Consider the following 19,396-nt stretch of genomic DNA (forward strand, 5'->3'; position numbering starts at 1 on the left):
TCCCGGGACAACAATCCAACGATATCCGGCACAGAAATTCAGTGTGTTATATCGGGAAAGATGAATGCATATATTTTACATCTAACCTAGAATATAATCTGTGTCAATCTAACACGGCCGTAATGAAAAAAAAAAACAACAACAACATAGTAACGTTTCGGCGTCGTGGAAACAAAACGCCGATACAAAACGTACGACTATATCGTCGCAGCACACAATATTTGTTATGTTATTATATCGCATCGAATTGGAAAATTCGGCAAACGCGACGACAACAAGAAAAATAATAGGTATCTACCTCTCCGTACAGCTAGCCATACCGACACAAACGTTGCATATTACAGTTTGTGTACGCTAAAAAAAAGAGTTTTGCAATAATACCGGCCCGACAATGACCGCAAACCTGTTTTTCGGCTCGTCGGCGACCCTGGAAATCGAGCCCAAGTTCGTGTTTGGCATGACCAATAACGTGGTGGGAAACTGTCTGTATTGGAAAAACGACGTGATCGTGTACCCGGCCATGTCGGTCATCGTCATCTACAACACCAAGAACAACACACAGAGGTTCATCAACCTGCCCGAAGGACCGCGGAAAGTCATCACGGCAATGGACCTGAACTCCAGCAAGTATGTAGTATGAAACATGAGTGTATGACACCTAACCCAACGTGTTGTTGAACGATCTTTCGCTCGTCTATCAGCCCATACCACCGATATAATATAAAATACAGCCCCTCAAAATTGACCTAATCTATGCAGTTCGTCACTAATTGCACGAGCAGCATGTTAATTTTTTTGACCAAACGATATTTTATATGTACCTATGAGCCACTATGGACATTGATTACAAATTTACGAATACTTCAAAGTTCATGTAGGTAGGCACCAGTGCTCGAATTGGGGGGGGGCGCAGGCGGACGTAGTCCGCTTTCATTTTTTCATAGATTTCTTCGTCCCCCTTCATTTAATTAAGCGAGGAGAAATACTAGCTTTATAGCACCTTACTATATGTACAGGGGGTGTGAGGGACGAAGTCTACAATAGGTTACTTTACAATTTATTTGCTATGGAACGTTGTTTTCTGAACTAAAACCAGCGTTCGTCTTCAATTTTTTTTCCAATTCGAGCACTGGTAGGCACTATTAGTATTTGTAATAAATGGTATTACTGTATTAGTTGTATAGCTCCTATACGTTGAACAGTTTTAGGCTGTTAAACACTACTGTGCATATTGTGATTAGGTACCTACCTATTATTATGTGTATACGTGTAGTGTATAACGTTTAATTTAATCCAAAACTGTCTGAAAATCAACTGAGAACCAGTGCCGAAATATTATAGAGTACCTCGCACTCATAGGCATAACTAGTCCTTTAAGTTAGGGGGCTAAATTCCTAAAAATGTTTTATAGCAAATTTTTTTTAATTTGATTATTATTTATTGTTTCTATTGGTGTTTACAACTGATTTGAATGATTATTCGTTTATATCTAACATTATATTTTGTTATATTGAAGGAAAAAATAAAGTTAACATACTAATATGTTTATATGCACCTTAATATGTACCCAAAAATTCTGGGGCAGGGCTGAAACCCACCCAAGCCTCCCTAGTTACGCCTATGCTCGCACTTATAATCTATAGAAATATACCAACTGGAGAACAACTAGTCATAACGTTGTATTGCCGACTTTGTCATTATATTAGTGCTTAGGTTAGATTAACTTAGTCGTTTTATACCTTACGGTATAGATAAATGCAATTTAAAAACAATAGTTTAAAAATGTATAACAATTATTATCTATATACCTACACGATGTGAATATAATAGGTACTATCATAGGTAATATTAATAATATAATAATTAATAAGTAAATCGTAAATGTAATGTTTTTTAGAAAACATTAAAACAACCGTGTTATTAATTGGTATAGTATAATAAATAACTATAATAATAGCAGTATATAATATATATAATGTACAGATTTATAAATTATACCTGCTATAACTATTATATATTATATTTATTTGTTTAATTTAAGTAGGCTCACTACCATTGTTGTTGAAGCAATGAAGCTTTTACATTAATAAAAAAATATATATAAATATATAGCAGATCGGTTACCTACTTTTTCCATTTTTTTAATTGTATTCTTAATTTCATAACCATCTATATATATTTATATTTATATTTTTATGTGCATAATCGGAGTAAATTATTTTATAATAATAATAAAATTATTAAATCCAGATAATGAACCGATTTGCATCTAACTTTGAATGTTTATATATAAAACTCATCCGTTAAGGTTACCTATATTAAAAATATATATATAAAAAAATAAACACGATGCAAAATATTGAATTTTTGAATAATTTTTTTAAATTAATAGTATTAATTTAATGAGATTTTAAGTATGGTGTATCTGTATCCATAGTATCGCTATAAACCAATATTTATTTTTAAGTATCTCTTACATCACTGCTTATACCTAAGTACTCTGAACGACCTTGCAGCCACGTTTTGGCTGTAGCAACGACAGATGAGAAAGACACTGTGGATGAGACAGAAGGCGGTGGTAGCGCAAGACCGGTGATCAGCATTTACGATCTGCATTCGTTGGACTTGAAGCACGTGTTCAAGGAGCCGGACTTTAACAACAGTGACGAAGATGGCGATGGCCAAGACGACGGATCGCAAAACACCTTTCAGCGGCGGTTCACTAAAATTCAGTTTTTGTGGGACAATATCTTCATGGCGGCTCTCGTCGTTGGCGGTCATGAAGGGTCGGATTGCACGCTGTATTATTACAGCTGGAGAAATTCAACAGTGAAAACGTACGTGCGGATCGACGGTCCTGTGTCCGACGTAAGTTGTGAGTTTAAACGCATGTCGTGTGTGTATCTATGTGTTATGTGGCGAACTTTGCAAAATTACTAGGTAAAAAATAAAAATAATATTTTCTAAAGGGTGTTTTTTACATAAAACTAAGTGCTAACTATTTATTGAGGATTCAATCCCCAAATTCATTACAAATATTTTTACACATATTTTGGACATCACAAATTTATAATATCTATTGCTTTGGTGTTTTACAGTACAATAATTAAATATAGTTTCATATTCTCACATAGGTAAAAAAAAATAAATTAAATAAAAATATTCTAATAATATAAAAATTGGAATGTATTTATCTATTCGATTTATAAATTTTAAATAATTAGTATAAACAAAATAATAATATAAATTATTTTTAATTCAATTTTACCCTTTACTATATGTTATTACACCTACACGGATACATGTTATAGGTATATTATATTATTAAAATTTATTATGTCTTGCTTCTATGCATTAGGCATGATAAAACGTTCAAACCAAAAATATTTTTATAAATAATGAAAACTATGTATAAAATAAATGTTAAAGTAATTTATGTTTTAAGTCAATACATTAATAATATATGTAAGCCAGTGGCGAATTTGGGATTTATTTTTTTGGGAGTAATTTATGTTTTAAGTCAATACATTAATAATATATGTAAGCCAGTGGCGAATTTGGGATTTATTTTTTTGGGAGTAGGGTGTACACTTACCATTGCCATTACGGCATTACTACAGTTTCTCAAATATTTCGAGGGTTGATATTATCAGTAAGTATACACATATACTTATTATACCTATTTATAAAATTGTTTTTTTTTTTAAATAAAAAATATCGACAAATGAAAATATGTAAAATAATTTAATAAATATAAAAATTGTTATATAGGACGTTAGTGATTTCATTATTATTTACTGACTACTATGCACACATAAATTAACAATAATGAAACCACTAAAACAGTTAATTTTTAAATTTAAAAATAAATCACAGTAATAGCTTGTTGGTATACGGTAGGTATACTTGAAGTCTCGAATAATCGAACATTAAACATAACCTTAGGGTTAATGGTTAATGATAACCGTTGGAGTAGTGCACTAGCGCGAGTTTGTCACTTATAGCATTGATTATAGAATAGACTATTCTATAATCAATGCTTATAGTTAGTAGTGAGTTATGCTGGAATAAAAATAAAGGATAACTCGTATTTTTTTTTTGTTATCTATATTTCGTTGATTTTTGCCTTAATGGAATTATTTAGAACGTAGAACGAAAATATGTATTTATTATTTATATCTTATATGTAAGTAGGTATACGTGTATTACATTATTTGGTATTACTTATAACACACCAATTAATACATGCCCTCACCCTGCAATATATTTTGCATTTTTGTTGCATTTTAGGCTGTAATATAAAAGTACGGGTTGCTAAGTATTCAAATATTGTATATTATAATGTTTATCATTTACTATGGACCCACGAGTTATTGTCTTAAAATAGCAATAAAACGCTTATTATTAGAAGCATATAGTTATAGACGGATGGTTATTGACAATTTCCATTATTGGTCAATTCATCATATCCCCCATTTTAGTAAATGCGGTACTGAGTTATGTTTTAATTTTGAAACAGAGTAATATAGTAATATACTTTAGTTGTTTATAGTTAACAATAAATATTGAGAGTAAAAAAATTGTAAATATTTCTCATTTGTTTATATTCAATCTTCCACCTATGGTTCACTCCAACCTTTATGGCCTAATCGTGTATCCGCAGGTGGCATTGAATCCGATCGACACTGCAATATGCTGTTTCGTAGGCAAAGAGTTGTTTCGGTTGATGACCAAACCCGAAAAGGATTGGCAGCAATATGGTTTTCGCGAAGCTGACGGCATACACTTTACGTGCGTCTGTTGGTTGTGCGGAGACAGGTACTGTATACGTCTATAGCATCTATATTTACATAATAATATAATTTAATAAATAATAACTGTTGTGTTGATTGATCAGTGTCTGCCAAATAAATACCTTTAGTAAAATGCTCGTGGATATCACAGTAAAAATAAATAACAATAATAGTAATAATTGTCTTAACTAAATGTCTAAGTAGAAATAGGTTTGTATTTTTATTAATAATCATAAATGATAATGTACCTATTGTAATACACATTGGTGAAAATAGTGTTCGAAGTTTGTGGCGGGGGGCTGAACGCTGAAGCTCAGGTCTATACTAGATACTTTTATGATACTTTACGTATTATGTAGTGATAGTGAAATCATTAGTTTTTATTTTAGGAGTGACTATGGAAATTAAAAGGGGTTAAGCCCCACAGCCCCCCTTATTTGCGCCTATGGTAATAAAGTTACTATAAGACTATAACTATAATATAAAACAATGTATTTAATTATACTATGAGACAATTATTTATAATAACATTAATTTATTAAAAGTTGAAAATACAATATTCAACAAGTATAATAAATAATAATATAGGCTTTGTCTATTCTAGAGTTAAATAGTAATACATTTGTTCAACAAAGTGTTTAAGATTGGGGATAGGGCTCTATTATCTACATCAGTACACCACCTATTTTTTAATATTCTCTATTCTATGTATCACTTTTTTGATCTTCCTCTTCTCTCTTTCCTTCTATATTTATTTATTTCCATAGCCACTCTCACTGCTCCCAGGTCACTCCTCTTTTTCTATCCTCATGTTAATTCTATCTTTTATGTATAAAAACAGACATTTTCGAACACGGGGAAGGGGATAATAATTTTCTCTTTTATTTCTTTTATTAGTATTTAAATGCTTATTTTAGTACTTACTAAAATTTATTATTGTTGTGAGCCTTTTTTAAATACTTTTTTGATGATTTTTGGAAATTACCTTGTTAATGACATTTAAGAAATAATGAATAAATATTTTAAAGATGTTAAATAAAAAATAAAAAGTTCAAGACAATTTTTGAATTATCCGTGTGTGTAGAAAAAAATAACTGAATATTTTTATTTCTGACATAATAAAAGTCCCTCAAGTAAATTTGCTCTTACTTGCAGGATAGGCCTGTCATTTGAGCGTTTAATTATAAGTGTAATGTACTATATAATATTTATTGATTATTTGTTTTACGGGGTTGTATAGGTGTTTGGCGGGCACCACTGACGGCAATGTTGTTCTGTTCAAGAACGGCGATCTACAAGCTGTATACCGCGTTGACGCGATCAGTGAAATCGATATGACAACGATAATGACAGAGACCCATCAGCTATCCCTGACCACAACGCTCGCTAATTCATCACGGAATGAAGTCATTCGGAGCTGTTTTACATTCGAATTTGGTCTGGTGATGTTGGTTGGTGATTTTACCATCTATCATTTCCAGAAAATTGATGAAGGACGGAGGTAAGTACGCACATACGCAACACACACAAACACACACACACACACTCGGTAACGGATCTTTCAAATCGATCGATTATCGGTGATTAGATAGGTGCACCATCATATTATAATGGTGGTTATAAATTTTGTTAGTGCTGAAGTCGATAATAGAGTGTTATTTGATAATTTTGTCCGCTATAATTAGTATATACATGTTAATAATAGCATGTAGTTCAGTTCGAATGTGAACTCCCGTGCGAACACATTACGTACGTGCGGTAGTACAATAAAATATTATATACAGTCCACTATAATTTGTAGTGTTATTTTTTATATTTAAAGTTAAGTTATTTATTGTATACAAAGTTATTTAACAAATATAGTGGTCAGACGTGTTGGTATTCATACCTGCAATCAAGAAATCATTTCATGAGATTGTATAATATATAAGTTAGGCAGGGCCGTATTTAAGATTTTGGCGCCCGTGGGCAACAAAATTTTAGCGTCCCCCCACTTTGCTTATAATTAAATTTAAAACTAGTTGGTGAGTAATACTACTAATACTAATTATAGGGATTTGTGGTAGTAAGTTGTGGTGTAAGTTTTTTTTTTTTTTTTGATTCATTATATATAAATTATAAATATTTTAAGTATAACTATATAAGTAGATATAATTTATTTTAATATGAATCTTATAAATGAAACTTTAACATAGTAAATCAGTTTTACAGTGGACTTCACAAAACAGCACTACAGAAGACAGAACACAACACAGTACAATTTTGACGATAGTCGATATTACTACTTTTTTATAGTCTCCGTAAAAATTTTGGCGCCTCTTGACATATTCCAGGGAGGGCTATTGCCCTTCCGAACCACCCCTTAAATACGGCCCTGAAGTTAGGTAAGTTAAATATGCTTAAGGATTTAAAATGTGACAACTAGAAAAGTGATGGAGTTTTTGAGTCCAACATGGAATTTTAAGTAACCGTTCACGGACTAAGTTGATTTTAATTTTCACAGATACGAAAAAATTGACAAGTTTATTAAGGAAGAGTACCGGTACTTGCAGCAGGTAGAAGTAAAGGATGAGTTACCTATGCATTACATAGAGAGCGTATGCGTTAGCCCCAATAGCAAGATATTGACGTTTATAACGAAACGGCCTCAACTGTACCAGGCACTACTGTCTCAACTGGACGATGATGATGACGAATCAACGATGATTGTACGACAATATATTACTATATTTTTTTTTCTATTACTCGTATATTATTATTGCAATCGGTGTTATCACAGAAATACCTGTAACGTGTAGCGTAGGAACATCTATAGTGACAAAATCTCGGTGCTGCTAAAATTAAAAGATTCTCCACCGTATTTTGTGGTTTTACTAGAAAACCATTATTAGGCTAGTGTTTTTATTCAGTGCTGCAATTTTTCAAATTTTCTTCTTTTGATTATCCTGTGCAGTGTGTTCACGAATCGCCTTCAACATTTAAACATGGTATTCTTTTTTACTTTGACTACTATAGCGTTCAATGCTTTTATCAATTGAGCTGATGGTACATTAAAATATTCAATTAAATTAATTTTACTTAAATTCCGAGTTCAATGTTTAGGGTTCAAGTAAATATTTAAAGTTAAAATTGGAAATGTGTTTTACAGATTAAGTAAAATGTATCAGAGACAATTCAAGTACAAAAAGAGTAAACTTCTCAATATAAAAATCCTAAACTTAAAGTAATCTAAAAAAAATCCAACCTAACTGTAATGAAATAAAATACACCGGAGATATTTTTTTCGAGAAATAAGAAATAATTTAAAATTTCTTACATAACATAACAAAAACTAGTTTTTTAGATTTGTATATGCTACCCTATAACGTATTTTTAGCTAGGGAAGCATCCATCTAAGACGTTCCGAAAAATAATTTTATTAATTGCAGTTAATGATATGTATTATATGATATAATCAATATACCACAATTTAGAGGTATAACTAGCATAATGTCTATAGGTATAATGCTATTATTCTGGTTTACCTGCGCAGAAAATGAATGTATTTTACACTACAGGTTTAGTGTTTTTTTATTTCTTCATCAGAATTTGCCCATCATACCCGGACCACTTGGCGTTGATATGCATCATGGTATTGTGGAGAGCTTATCAACGAGCTTATGGAAACCGATTCTAATGACATGCGGCAAATTGGACTATACCATCAAGGTGTGGGACTATGTGCAGTGTACGTTGTTGCTGTCTAAACACTACCCAAAACCGGTGTGCATCGTTTCGTTGCACCCCACCGGGCTTTATTCCTTAGCAGCGTTTTTGGACCACTTAGAGTTCCAGATGGTACAGATGAACGATCTGGTACCGTTGAAAATCTTCCCATTCAGGAACTGCACAGCAGTTACGTTCAGCGGGTCTGGTCACATGTTCGCTGTGGCTAAACCGGGCGCTATAGATGTCTACTGTTCACTAATGTTCGTTAAATGTTTTTCGTGTCTAGGACACTTGGGACCAGTAAGTATCGGATGTATTTATTATTCATAAAGCATATATGACTTAAAGAACTGGCTAACTTATAAGTATGGTACAAATTTTGAACCATTAAAAAAATGACAAAAAGAATTTAAATTAAAGAAATAAAACATTAAAAATCCTTGTACAAATCTTTATTCAAAAAATGTATGAAAACGTCATGGATTTTAGTTTTATTTAACAATAAAAAACATTATTCGTTTGATTTTTTTAAAATTCACGATACATTAAAATTTAACAGTCTAAAATTAAATTGTAATGCCAATGTATAATGGTTCGTTAGATATGCACTCATAGTAAAATTTAAAAAATAATGCATTTTGTTATTTATTCTTTATTACTATTTTAGAATTTTCATTTGAATTATTTTAGTGAGGTTCTGTATATTCTTCTGTGAAATCTTAGTAAATAAATAAATATGCTTTCATTAAAAAAAAAAATTAAAAAACAATTGTCTATATTTTTATAATAGTGATGTTTTTTTAAACATTATATTATAATATTATATACCTAATCAATACAATTTTAAGTTATGATAACTTTATAGGCATTTCAGTGGCGGATCTACGAATTTTTTTTTTTTTTTTTTTGGTGGGTGGTTGGGGGTTGGGAGGGAGTGGTAACATTTTTAATATTAATTTTGTAAACACAATTTAGGATTTGATATTAGGCGTTAAAAATATAATATAACTGCTTAGAAGGGGGTCAAGGGCTCCTCTGGTTCCCTCCAATTCGCCACCGAGGCATCTATTATACTATCCATTTATATGATGCAAATTTAACTCTAACTAGATTGAAAAGTTGGTCTGGTGCAACCACGATATGAACATAGTCGCTTACGACATTTTTGGTGCCATATGTACATTCGACACAAAAACCGGAAAAGTACTCACGCATATCGCTCCCTACTCGGGAGCAGCCTATACGGATTTGGCAGTTGGAGAGGACGTTAATCAATTATTCGTCATTGCTAAGGACGGCAGTTTGAAAGAAGTCTACGACCGAAAGGTTATCAATTATGTTCATGTTTGGTTTATGAAGACGTCGCTCTAAAATGTGCCATCTCCATAATAATATCTGGTACGGGTACGCACAATATTGAAGTATTGAACCAAAATATTTTTTTCTTGTTCCAAATTTTATAGTTCATTTTTTAGATGAGAATAACATTATTGGCATTTACTTAATGCTGATATAATTTCAATTGTAAATTAGATTAAATTTAAATAACATGACATAAATGGTATTATACAAAAAATAAGTTTCAAAATTAAATATCTCCAGAATTGATATGAACAAAGCGTAGACAGTGTTATTTTTTTAAGTTGTACAAATTGGTAGATAGTTCAAAAATCAATCAGTGAGGTAGTACATAAACAAATTCAAATTATAATACCAAATAATGTTTTTATATACTATTTAATAATTAATATAGATGCAACGAATTCTAGTGTGGCGTCATAGTAATTTAAAACAGTCTTATATTAGATAAGGTAAATTAGATAGATAATTACCGTTTTGAAAAATGTTTTGTTTAAGGTTAAACGCGAAGTGAATTTTTATGGAACACCATTGAATGCAGTATCAGTTTCTCAGTCAAATTTGATTTTATTCATAGCAGCTGAAAATGGTGTTATATTGACCGTAATATTACCTATGGAAGTTCAAATCGAATACAAAGAATTCAAAATCCATAGTCATAGTATAAAGAAGGTATGTTAAGTATGAAGGTTGTTTTAGGATATAATGGCTAAAAAACATTTTAAAATTAAACGTAGCGTATTAAAAGTATTTAAAACTAATCTATCATAATATGAGTGAAAATTAAAATAATTTATTAAATCAACAGACTACAGTGAAAAATTAAATTAAATTAACTATTTAGTACTATATTGATTATACTTACTTTAAAGATTATATTAACTTATAAAAATTTTATTTTATTTTAAATTTAAAATACACTCAAGAATATTACACAAATACGCGCAACATTAAATTACACATTTCATAATTTTATTGCTTATGAATTTATAAGATTATTTTTCTTTGATGTAATAAATATAATTAGTTATTTATTACTATCATCGACTATTGTATTTATTGAATCGTTTTTATTTGTCGACAAGATGTGTTTAGCAACAGACGGCTCAGTTTTGGTTTCTTGTTCAGAAGATTCGAATATATGTGTATGGGAGGTAAAAAACACAGAGAATAAAACTAGAAAGATTGAAAAAACGCATGAATATACTGATGAAATACTAGTTAATTTGTCGGAATATGATAAATTGCATGAAAATAATATGAAAATTGAAGCAGCGGTGAATAAATTAGAGACAGAAAATACAATTAACATAAATACAACAATAAAATCAAAAGCACAGGAAATTAAAGATATAAATAAAGCAAATATAATGCAATATTATGAAACTATTAAAAAAAACGAAGTAATAGATTTTATATTCAATATGATAAAATATTAATAATATTAATATATAAGTGATTTAAGGAGGAGCAAGAAAAACAAAAAAATGTAATAAGTAAACTTGAATTTGAGTTAAATCAGTTAAGTGAAATAAATGAGCAGAGTACAATAAATTTAGAATCATATTATAATAAACAATTAGTATACAAATATAAAAAATTTTCAATTCTTGAAAATCACGGATTTCAGTTGACTTCTGGGTTAAAAAAGTAATTTTTTATGATTTTATACATTATAATATAATAATATATAATTTACTTTAATCGAATTAGAAATTTAGAAGCAGTACAAGATACTTTAGACAAAGAATTACAAGAGACGGCAAGTAACTACGAGAAAGAGCTTAAAGAAAAAATTGAAGACATAATACAGGTATATGATTTACTAATAAAGTGTGTATTCAAAGTTAAAATTATGATGGAATTGTTTTCAGTCGAAGGAAAAACTGATAAATGAAAAAAATAACACTAAAATGTTGGTAGGTGATACCGAGAATGATGTAGATGAAAATGTTTTCAGTATAAAAAATAAATTCACCGATAAGCTGGATAATTTGAAAGATTTATATTCAAAAACTATGAGTACCTTAGCAGAGGATAAAATTAAATATACCTTGTATGTAGTTTTATGACGTATTAATAGATAACAGTATATAAACAAATGGTGTATCAATTTTAAACACTGTTAAAGGGATATACAAAGTATCGAGGATCTAAGGCGATCAATAGGACTCCTTGAAAATGATATGGAAGAATTAAATCTGGCGAACATAGAAAAAAAAAATAGAATTTCTGTTTTGATAAGATTGATAAAACAATGCAAGGACATTATTCCGCAAAAAAATATTCAAATTCTAAATGTTAAGCAACAGATGTCATTACTAGTAAAAGATTTGAAAGTGATAAAGGAAGATATTATTGTATTGGAACAAACCACAGAACCATTAGAATTGGAGATTCAAGAAATGAAAAATACGAATGATCAAGTAACTAAAAATTATTTTACTTATATTATAATAGTTGCTGTTAAAAAATAGACAGCTATTTAAATTATAATTTTTGTACCGGTATTTATATACAGATAGACATTAAGCTCGAAGTTGATATTGAAGCATCAAAAACTTTAGATATATCTTTGCATACATTATCAAGTAAGGAATTTTACACCAAATTTCAACTAGATAAAAAAAAACGACATTTAGACAAATTGACAAATATTATCAAACAAATGGAAACTGACATACAAGAGGCTTTTTGGGATTATAATAATGCACATGAAAACAAAAGATTAATAACTGTAAGTTGAATGGTTATTTGGAGTTAGAAAAGTTAAAAAATAAAATGCATAAATATTGTTTAGGATTTATTCGAGAAGTATATTAGCGAAACCGAGATTCGTGAAATCGAAGAAAAAGAAATAAAAGGGAGAGAAGAATTTACCAGGCAGGATGATTTTTTGAAACACCGCATTGATAGTTTGAAAGCTATGTTAAACGCATTTGGCAAGAAAACTGAATTTTATTATTCAATAATGGAAGAAAACACGAATCTCATTAACGAAATTAGTAATCTACGGAAGGAAGCTAATATATATTTAAAAAAGTACAATGATTTAAAATCTATATTGAAGATGAAAGAATATAAAAAAGAACTCGAACGCATAAAGGCATTAAAAAGAAAATAATTTAAACAATCGTAAGTAAAATAAATAAAATATATTATTATGATTTGAATGTAGTTCGTTAGTTAAAAAAGAAAAATACAACTTTTATAACTTTTAGATGTAGAAACATCAATCTAAAATTGGTGGGAAATATTACAAATTATAAATTAAAGGTATGGTAGTATTTGTGAATGAATTATTTAAATACAATAATTATATATGACGTAAAAATAGTTTTTAGTTGTATGAACAATCAACAAATAAGATTTGATTTTATAAGTATTAAATAATAATTTTTTTTCGAGAGCACATGGTATTACTGTTAAACGTAGATCATTTTATTAAATATAGTATTGGAAAAAATTACTATGTTATAAGTAAAAAAGAAAAAAAAAGAAAATTAACTAATTATACAGTTATGTAGTTCAATATGAGTATTAGGATAACTTATTATTATTGTGCATACTGTACACCATGATCTAAAATATCGCATCCCGCCAATTTATTGCTTTCAGCTGCTTTCGAAATACGTGAACGTAGATAGACAACCTGCCATCGCCTATGTGTCACAGCATTTGAGCTTTTTTAATTTTATTTTCGGATCTTTTCAACAAAATAAACAAATGATAATATTATCACTATACGATTTGAAATTATTTCAATTCAATATCAACTAGACTGCTTACATTTTAATAACGTATTATCATTATTTATTTTTTAATAACATATTATTAAATGGTCGATCGTTTAATTTTGTAAATGTTTTTAACATATTATGTTGTATGTATAAATAATATTAATACGTACAATATTATCCGAAAAATATTCAACGCAATCACACACGAACGTTAAATTTGTATAATGTTCTGTATCATCACTTTTTTGGAGCGCTCATTAAAGTTCGTACATATAGTACACAATCCAAAACTACCGTGTTTTCGAAAAACATGAGTCTGCTAAAATTGTAGTTTCCTGCTATGCGTATGTTTACGACTTTAAAAAATATTGTTTTGTATGTCAATTAATGATTATGTACACTTCATAATATTATATGTGTTTATATAAATGCTTGTGTGTGCGTGTGGGTATGTGTGTTATGGAAATGTATAAATTAAATATAATTTAAATGGATTTATATAAAGTAAAATGTTTCGTCTAAAATCGTTATTTAATCATAATTAATATTGTTTATACGAATCTGTTTGAGCGTGAAAGGTTAATTAAAATATTTATTTTAAGTCACATGTACAAAAAATAATTAAATTACATATTATAAATGTATAAAATATACCACTTATAAAAAACATGTGTGTATGTTATCAATGTAGGTGGTAATAAATTTATGAAACGTATCTGCTTGCTTTATATAAATGTGAGTAAATTTTGATTTATTTTTATTCGTTACGAGTATTTGTAGTGAAATAATAAGTGTAAGTCGTGGATTCTTGACAAATTTTGATTTTACACATTAGATATAATATTTGAATATAAATATATAATTACTTATGCAAAGGTGGACAAGTAAATGAAAACTATAGTTAAGTTAATTAATAGTATTACTGGTAAGTAAAGTCAACTTTAAGAATGTTAAAATATAAGTTGTTACAATACATAATTTAATTCAAAAATTTTAAGTTTATATATAGAGAAAAAATTGAACACAGCTCAGTTAAAAATAAATAAGGTTATTTATTTTTATTATTATCTGTGATTGTATTACATATATAGTGATTTTGCAATTTTTATTTTTTTCAAATATTAACTAGGTAAATGTTTTGTTAATAATATATTCTACATTTTCTATTTACTAATATATAATTTGTAAAAATTTCCTGGTCATAATAATTAATAACTATTTTTATTTTAACTTTTAACTATTATAAATTATCGTTTTTATTAGTAGGTGTATTAAGTTTATAACTCAAAACCTACTCGTTTTAATTTCGTTTTAGATACATACCTAAAATATTATTTTTATTATTTGTTTGACAATTTACGGTAATGGGTAGTAACCACAGGACTCATTTTAAATTGTGTACAAAATCTTAAATAATTGTTATCTGAAAAGATCCTGAATTTGAATAAATGCATTATTAAGAATTAAAGAAGTTATATGCAATATGCATGCTTGGTGAAACACTCTGTAAACTTTGTGATTAAATAATAATAATAATAAAAAAATTTATTAATTTTAACTATAGCTACAATCTTCATAAATGTATTTAGGTATATAATTTTAATTTGATGTATTATTTTAAAAATTAATTGAAAAAATTAAGTCACAATAATCGCCAAGAAAATATAAAATGTATTTGCGCACGAAGTTGTATGTTATGAATGAAATCATTAAAATGGAATTTGTTATTAGATATAGTTTTTATATAGTAATGTCTTAGTACAGGCGTACAGCTCATGAATTTATTAAATCATGACACAACTAACAGACAATACATAATTTGTAAAATTCCCAGGACAGCTTTTATAAGTATTTTATGTGTCAAAATCGATTAAGTAATATTGCCGTATTGAATCTAGAAATTAAAATGGTAAAATTAGCTGGAGTACCAAACACAAAATATGCGCTTAGGAGTCAAATAAATATAAAAGTTTAAAAAATGATATTTATATCATAGAAGTATACAATTTCGCAGGTATTGTTGAAGACTAGAATACCTATTATGGATTTTATTTGTAGCATTGTATATGTACTAATAGACAAGAAATTTATCTTTGAATTGACAATTACCTATTTTCGACAAGATTTTAAATACCTGTCTCTATCAATATTAAAATAAGTTTGATTTCCGTTTCGACATATATTGACACAATCAAATATCAATGAAAATGTATCATTCTTTTTATTTAAGGATTATATAGAATCTTACTTGTAGAAGTTGTATATAAAATTAAGGTTTTGTAAAATCTTCATATACAATATAATATAATATAACTTAAATATTAATATGATATATTATAATATTTTGATATGATTTATTAGTTATTATTGTTTTTAAGTGAAATTTTTGAAATAATAAAAAAATAGTAGTACTTAGTTTTTTATTTGAACTATAAGTTATTAATATAATTGTCATATGGATCATGTTAGACTTTCTGATCAAACATTTAAACATAGATAAGTACCTTGCAAATAATCTCTTAATTTTTTTTTTAAATTTAACCTACTATATTAATTCTTTTACTGGTTATTTATTATTATTATACATGCGTATAAGTAAATGGAAATGAAAAATTTTTTCCAAAAATATGAAATGTAAATATAATGGTTTTACCAAAATAGTGGAATCAAAACTTTTTTTAAAACTGACGAAAATGGTCATTTAAAGCCGATTTGATGTATTTACAATTGATTGTTATCCAGATCCGAATACCCGATGGAAATAGATTTCATAGATGTAAAAGTGAGTGAAAGAGATTTGATATGGGTCCAGGCATATTATTTTTTAGGACTAATTAGTTTTTAATTAGTTGTTGGTTTGAAGCCTTGATGGTAGTATTGTGTAAATATTAGTACGTATAATATCTGATAGTTGGCACTTTTTGGTATGGTTTGTGGTGAATTGTTATAATTTAATAAGAATATGTAATATTTTTGTCGAGATATTATAATATCCTTGTTAAAATCCCATTAAAAAAAAAAATGTAATATTATATATTTATGTAGGTATATGTGACAGGTAAGGTACAAAAGGTAATTTATACCTTATTATTATTTTGTTATTATTCGCTGGATAGTGTGAATATTAATCCGCACCTATAATGGAATAAGTAAAAACATTATTTATAAAACGTTTTAATGTGTAAATTGATGTACAATGTAATGTATGTGCTATCCATTTAAAAATAAATTATCTATTATCTATTATCCGAATAATATTATTGTTTTGAATATCTATTATAATTATCAGTGGCGTTACTTTTTTGAATTTAAAATAATAATTAAATATATTTCCAAATTATATTCATTAAAATTAAATCTCTAATTACTTAAAATATGTTTGTGCAAAGAAAAAATACATTATACTTCTACTACACTATATAGTTATTGGTGTATGTTTAAACAAATTCAATAATTTAGGCGTTATATCTAAATAAACAACTGCTTTAACTGACATGACTTCATAGTAAGATTTCATAGTTTTATATCCTTTATTTTTTTAAATTATATACATAAATTTATCTTTAATTTTATTTCTATTTGGGTCAGGAATATTTGTTAAAATATCTTCAAATTCTAATTTCTAAATATATTGGCCGTATATACAGAGTGTATAACAGGACTATTTAAAAAAATAGTAATATTTGTAATGGAAGTTTGTCAAATAGTCTTGTTACACCTTATATATACAAAAAAATAACATAGTACCTATTGTGTGTTAAAATTGCTATTGCCCTACCTCTTATCTTTGTCAACGAAAATATAATGAGTGATTTATTCTCATTTTAGTATATTATATTAATATCATAACTATATTATAACTATATATTAACATACATTATAATATCTCGACATTCTCAACAATTACATATCACTTAATCACTTAAAAATAAATACTGAAACATATATACAAAGAAAAAATAAAGCTTTATATATGAGCTTTATGCTCATACTAAAGTATCTACATTATAGTTAGACAATTAAACGAATTTTATAAAAAAAAGGTTTACATAAAATTAATAAAATATAGGTACAAAGTCACAATAAATTTCTGTGTGTTTACTTCAGTTATTTTAATTTATCAACATCCCTAATATTTTCTTACATAAATTACATTTTCCTATCTTTTAAAATAGTTATAAATTACATTCCGTTACAAATATTTTTTTCTGGGCTTGGTTCACTACGCTTACCTATACTACGTTTTTACTGAAATCGCGACATTTAGTTTTAATGTATATTTCCTTTGCTGTAAGAAAAAACCCATAGTTAACAATTGGGTTGTGTAATGTGTAATTTATCATACGTTCTAACTAGCAAATGTAATATCAAAATCTAATATATTTATAAATTAAAAAAAGTGCAGCTTTAGTATTGTGTTTTACATTTAAATATTTATTACACTATTATTACAAATCAATAATTGGGATTCGTTTCAATTATAATGTTTTTAATTTAATACCCTTATGGCTTATGATTCTCTAATTCAAATCTCTATAATTCGTTTTAAAATGGAAATTGGTCTCCTTCTAGCTAGTATTTTTCATATCAACTATAATAATCATCAGTTACGAAGTATTGTAGGTAACTAAAAGTTTTGCTCATTATATCCTGAAATAAAGCTCGAGTTATAATGTCAACGTTCGTCGAATGGTGGATAGTGAATTTACTGAAACGTCACATGTCATATATTATACTTATAGTAGTCAGTAGGGTATGGCAAATTGATAGTTTAGTTTATTCATCAATTAGAAAGTATTTACAAATTTGATTTTTCGAATATAAATTTTCAAGTAAATCTTTAATATATTTTTACCTATATGACTATTCGTCATATAATTCAACAATTATACATACTATATGTCTATTATATAGAATCAAAGAATAGCTTTCGAATATTAATAAATAAAAACGTGTAAACTTACCACACTTCGTTGTTGAGTAAAAGTGTCACGAATCGAAAAAAAATAACAGAACGAGTTAACTATAACGGTTATAGTCTATAACGGAATCTGACGTGTTATTAATTTTATAAATTTTTTATTTAAAAATATCAACGAAAAAAGCATACAAAACACATTTATCTTTTTAATGAAAGATTTTAAAAATCAATTCAACTATGATAAGGATAATGATGTTGTAAAGTTGTATACATGCAACTAATAGCAATACTATTTTAGTTTCCGCTTTGCATTTCCATGTTTTACCACCTAAATTACCAAGTAGTTGATTAAAATTTCAAATTTTTCTCAAGTAAAGGTATTTTGTATCAACATTCTCTACATCGTTATAAACTCTAACCACTTATTATTTCTGTTCATATAAGTTTCGGTCAATAAGTCGGTCATACTGATATGTATGTGTGTTACACCAGTTGTCAGTTATTATTACATTGTTCGTCAATCGTCAACTTTTCGTGCAATATCTAAATATTTACCTATATCTCTTTGGGATTCGTAACATTGTTAAGCAATAAAATAAAAGGAGCCTTATGTATAAATCTATATTGTATTACATAACTATATAGTGTATAGAGGTCTGGAAAAAAATATTGATTGCCAACGAGATGTTATATTGCCTCTAGGCCAGTATTTTTATGTGCTGTATAACAAGTAGCAACTACGCATTGGTCTGGCGGTAACACACACTAACACTTCTGTTATACAGAAAACTAATATAGTTTTAGATATCTATTGCATTTCATCGAATATATTTCACTAACATTATATTATATTATATTCACGTGTTACAACTAAA

The 19,396-nt window shown here is 27.9% G+C and overlaps 2 protein-coding genes across 2 annotated transcripts; both read left to right on the forward strand.

Moving 5' to 3' along the window:
- Positions 1–391: 391 nt before the first annotated feature.
- Positions 392–11,757, forward strand: LOC132925045 (cilia- and flagella-associated protein 57-like). The gene is made up of 10 exons (XM_060989476.1): positions 392–627; positions 2,517–2,868; positions 4,664–4,818; positions 6,034–6,294; positions 7,297–7,501; positions 8,379–8,801; positions 9,612–9,827; positions 10,359–10,532; positions 11,491–11,510; positions 11,574–11,757. The coding sequence occupies exons 1-10, from the start codon at positions 392–394 to the stop codon at positions 11,755–11,757; spliced, it is 2,226 nt and encodes a 741-aa protein (XP_060845459.1).
- A 16-nt stretch (positions 11,758–11,773) lies between these two features.
- Positions 11,774–12,906, forward strand: LOC132924436 (cilia- and flagella-associated protein 57-like; the record flags this gene model as incomplete). The annotated part of the gene is made up of 4 exons (XM_060988749.1): positions 11,774–11,916; positions 11,992–12,286; positions 12,382–12,597; positions 12,661–12,906. Coding segments are annotated over exons 1-4 (900 nt in total), but the record flags the coding sequence as incomplete, so codon positions are not given.
- Between the last annotated feature and the right edge of the window lie 6,490 nt (positions 12,907–19,396).

This window comes from Rhopalosiphum padi, chromosome 3 (assembly GCF_020882245.1).
Source record: "Rhopalosiphum padi isolate XX-2018 chromosome 3, ASM2088224v1, whole genome shotgun sequence".
Taxonomy (NCBI): Eukaryota; Metazoa; Arthropoda; class Insecta; order Hemiptera; family Aphididae; genus Rhopalosiphum; species Rhopalosiphum padi.

Bases quoted from the DNA above. Each gene is read 5' to 3' on its own strand.
- LOC132925045 (XM_060989476.1), top strand. From the start codon at position 392: ATGACCGCAAACCTGTTTTTCGGCTCGTCGGCGACCCTGGAAATCGAG. The intron at 6,295-7,296 runs GTAAGTACGCAC...TAATTTTCACAG, and splicing joins AAAATTGATGAAGGACGGAG to ATACGAAAAAATTGACAAGT. The intron at 8,802-9,611 runs GTAAGTATCGGA...AACTCTAACTAG, and splicing joins GTCTAGGACACTTGGGACCA to ATTGAAAAGTTGGTCTGGTG.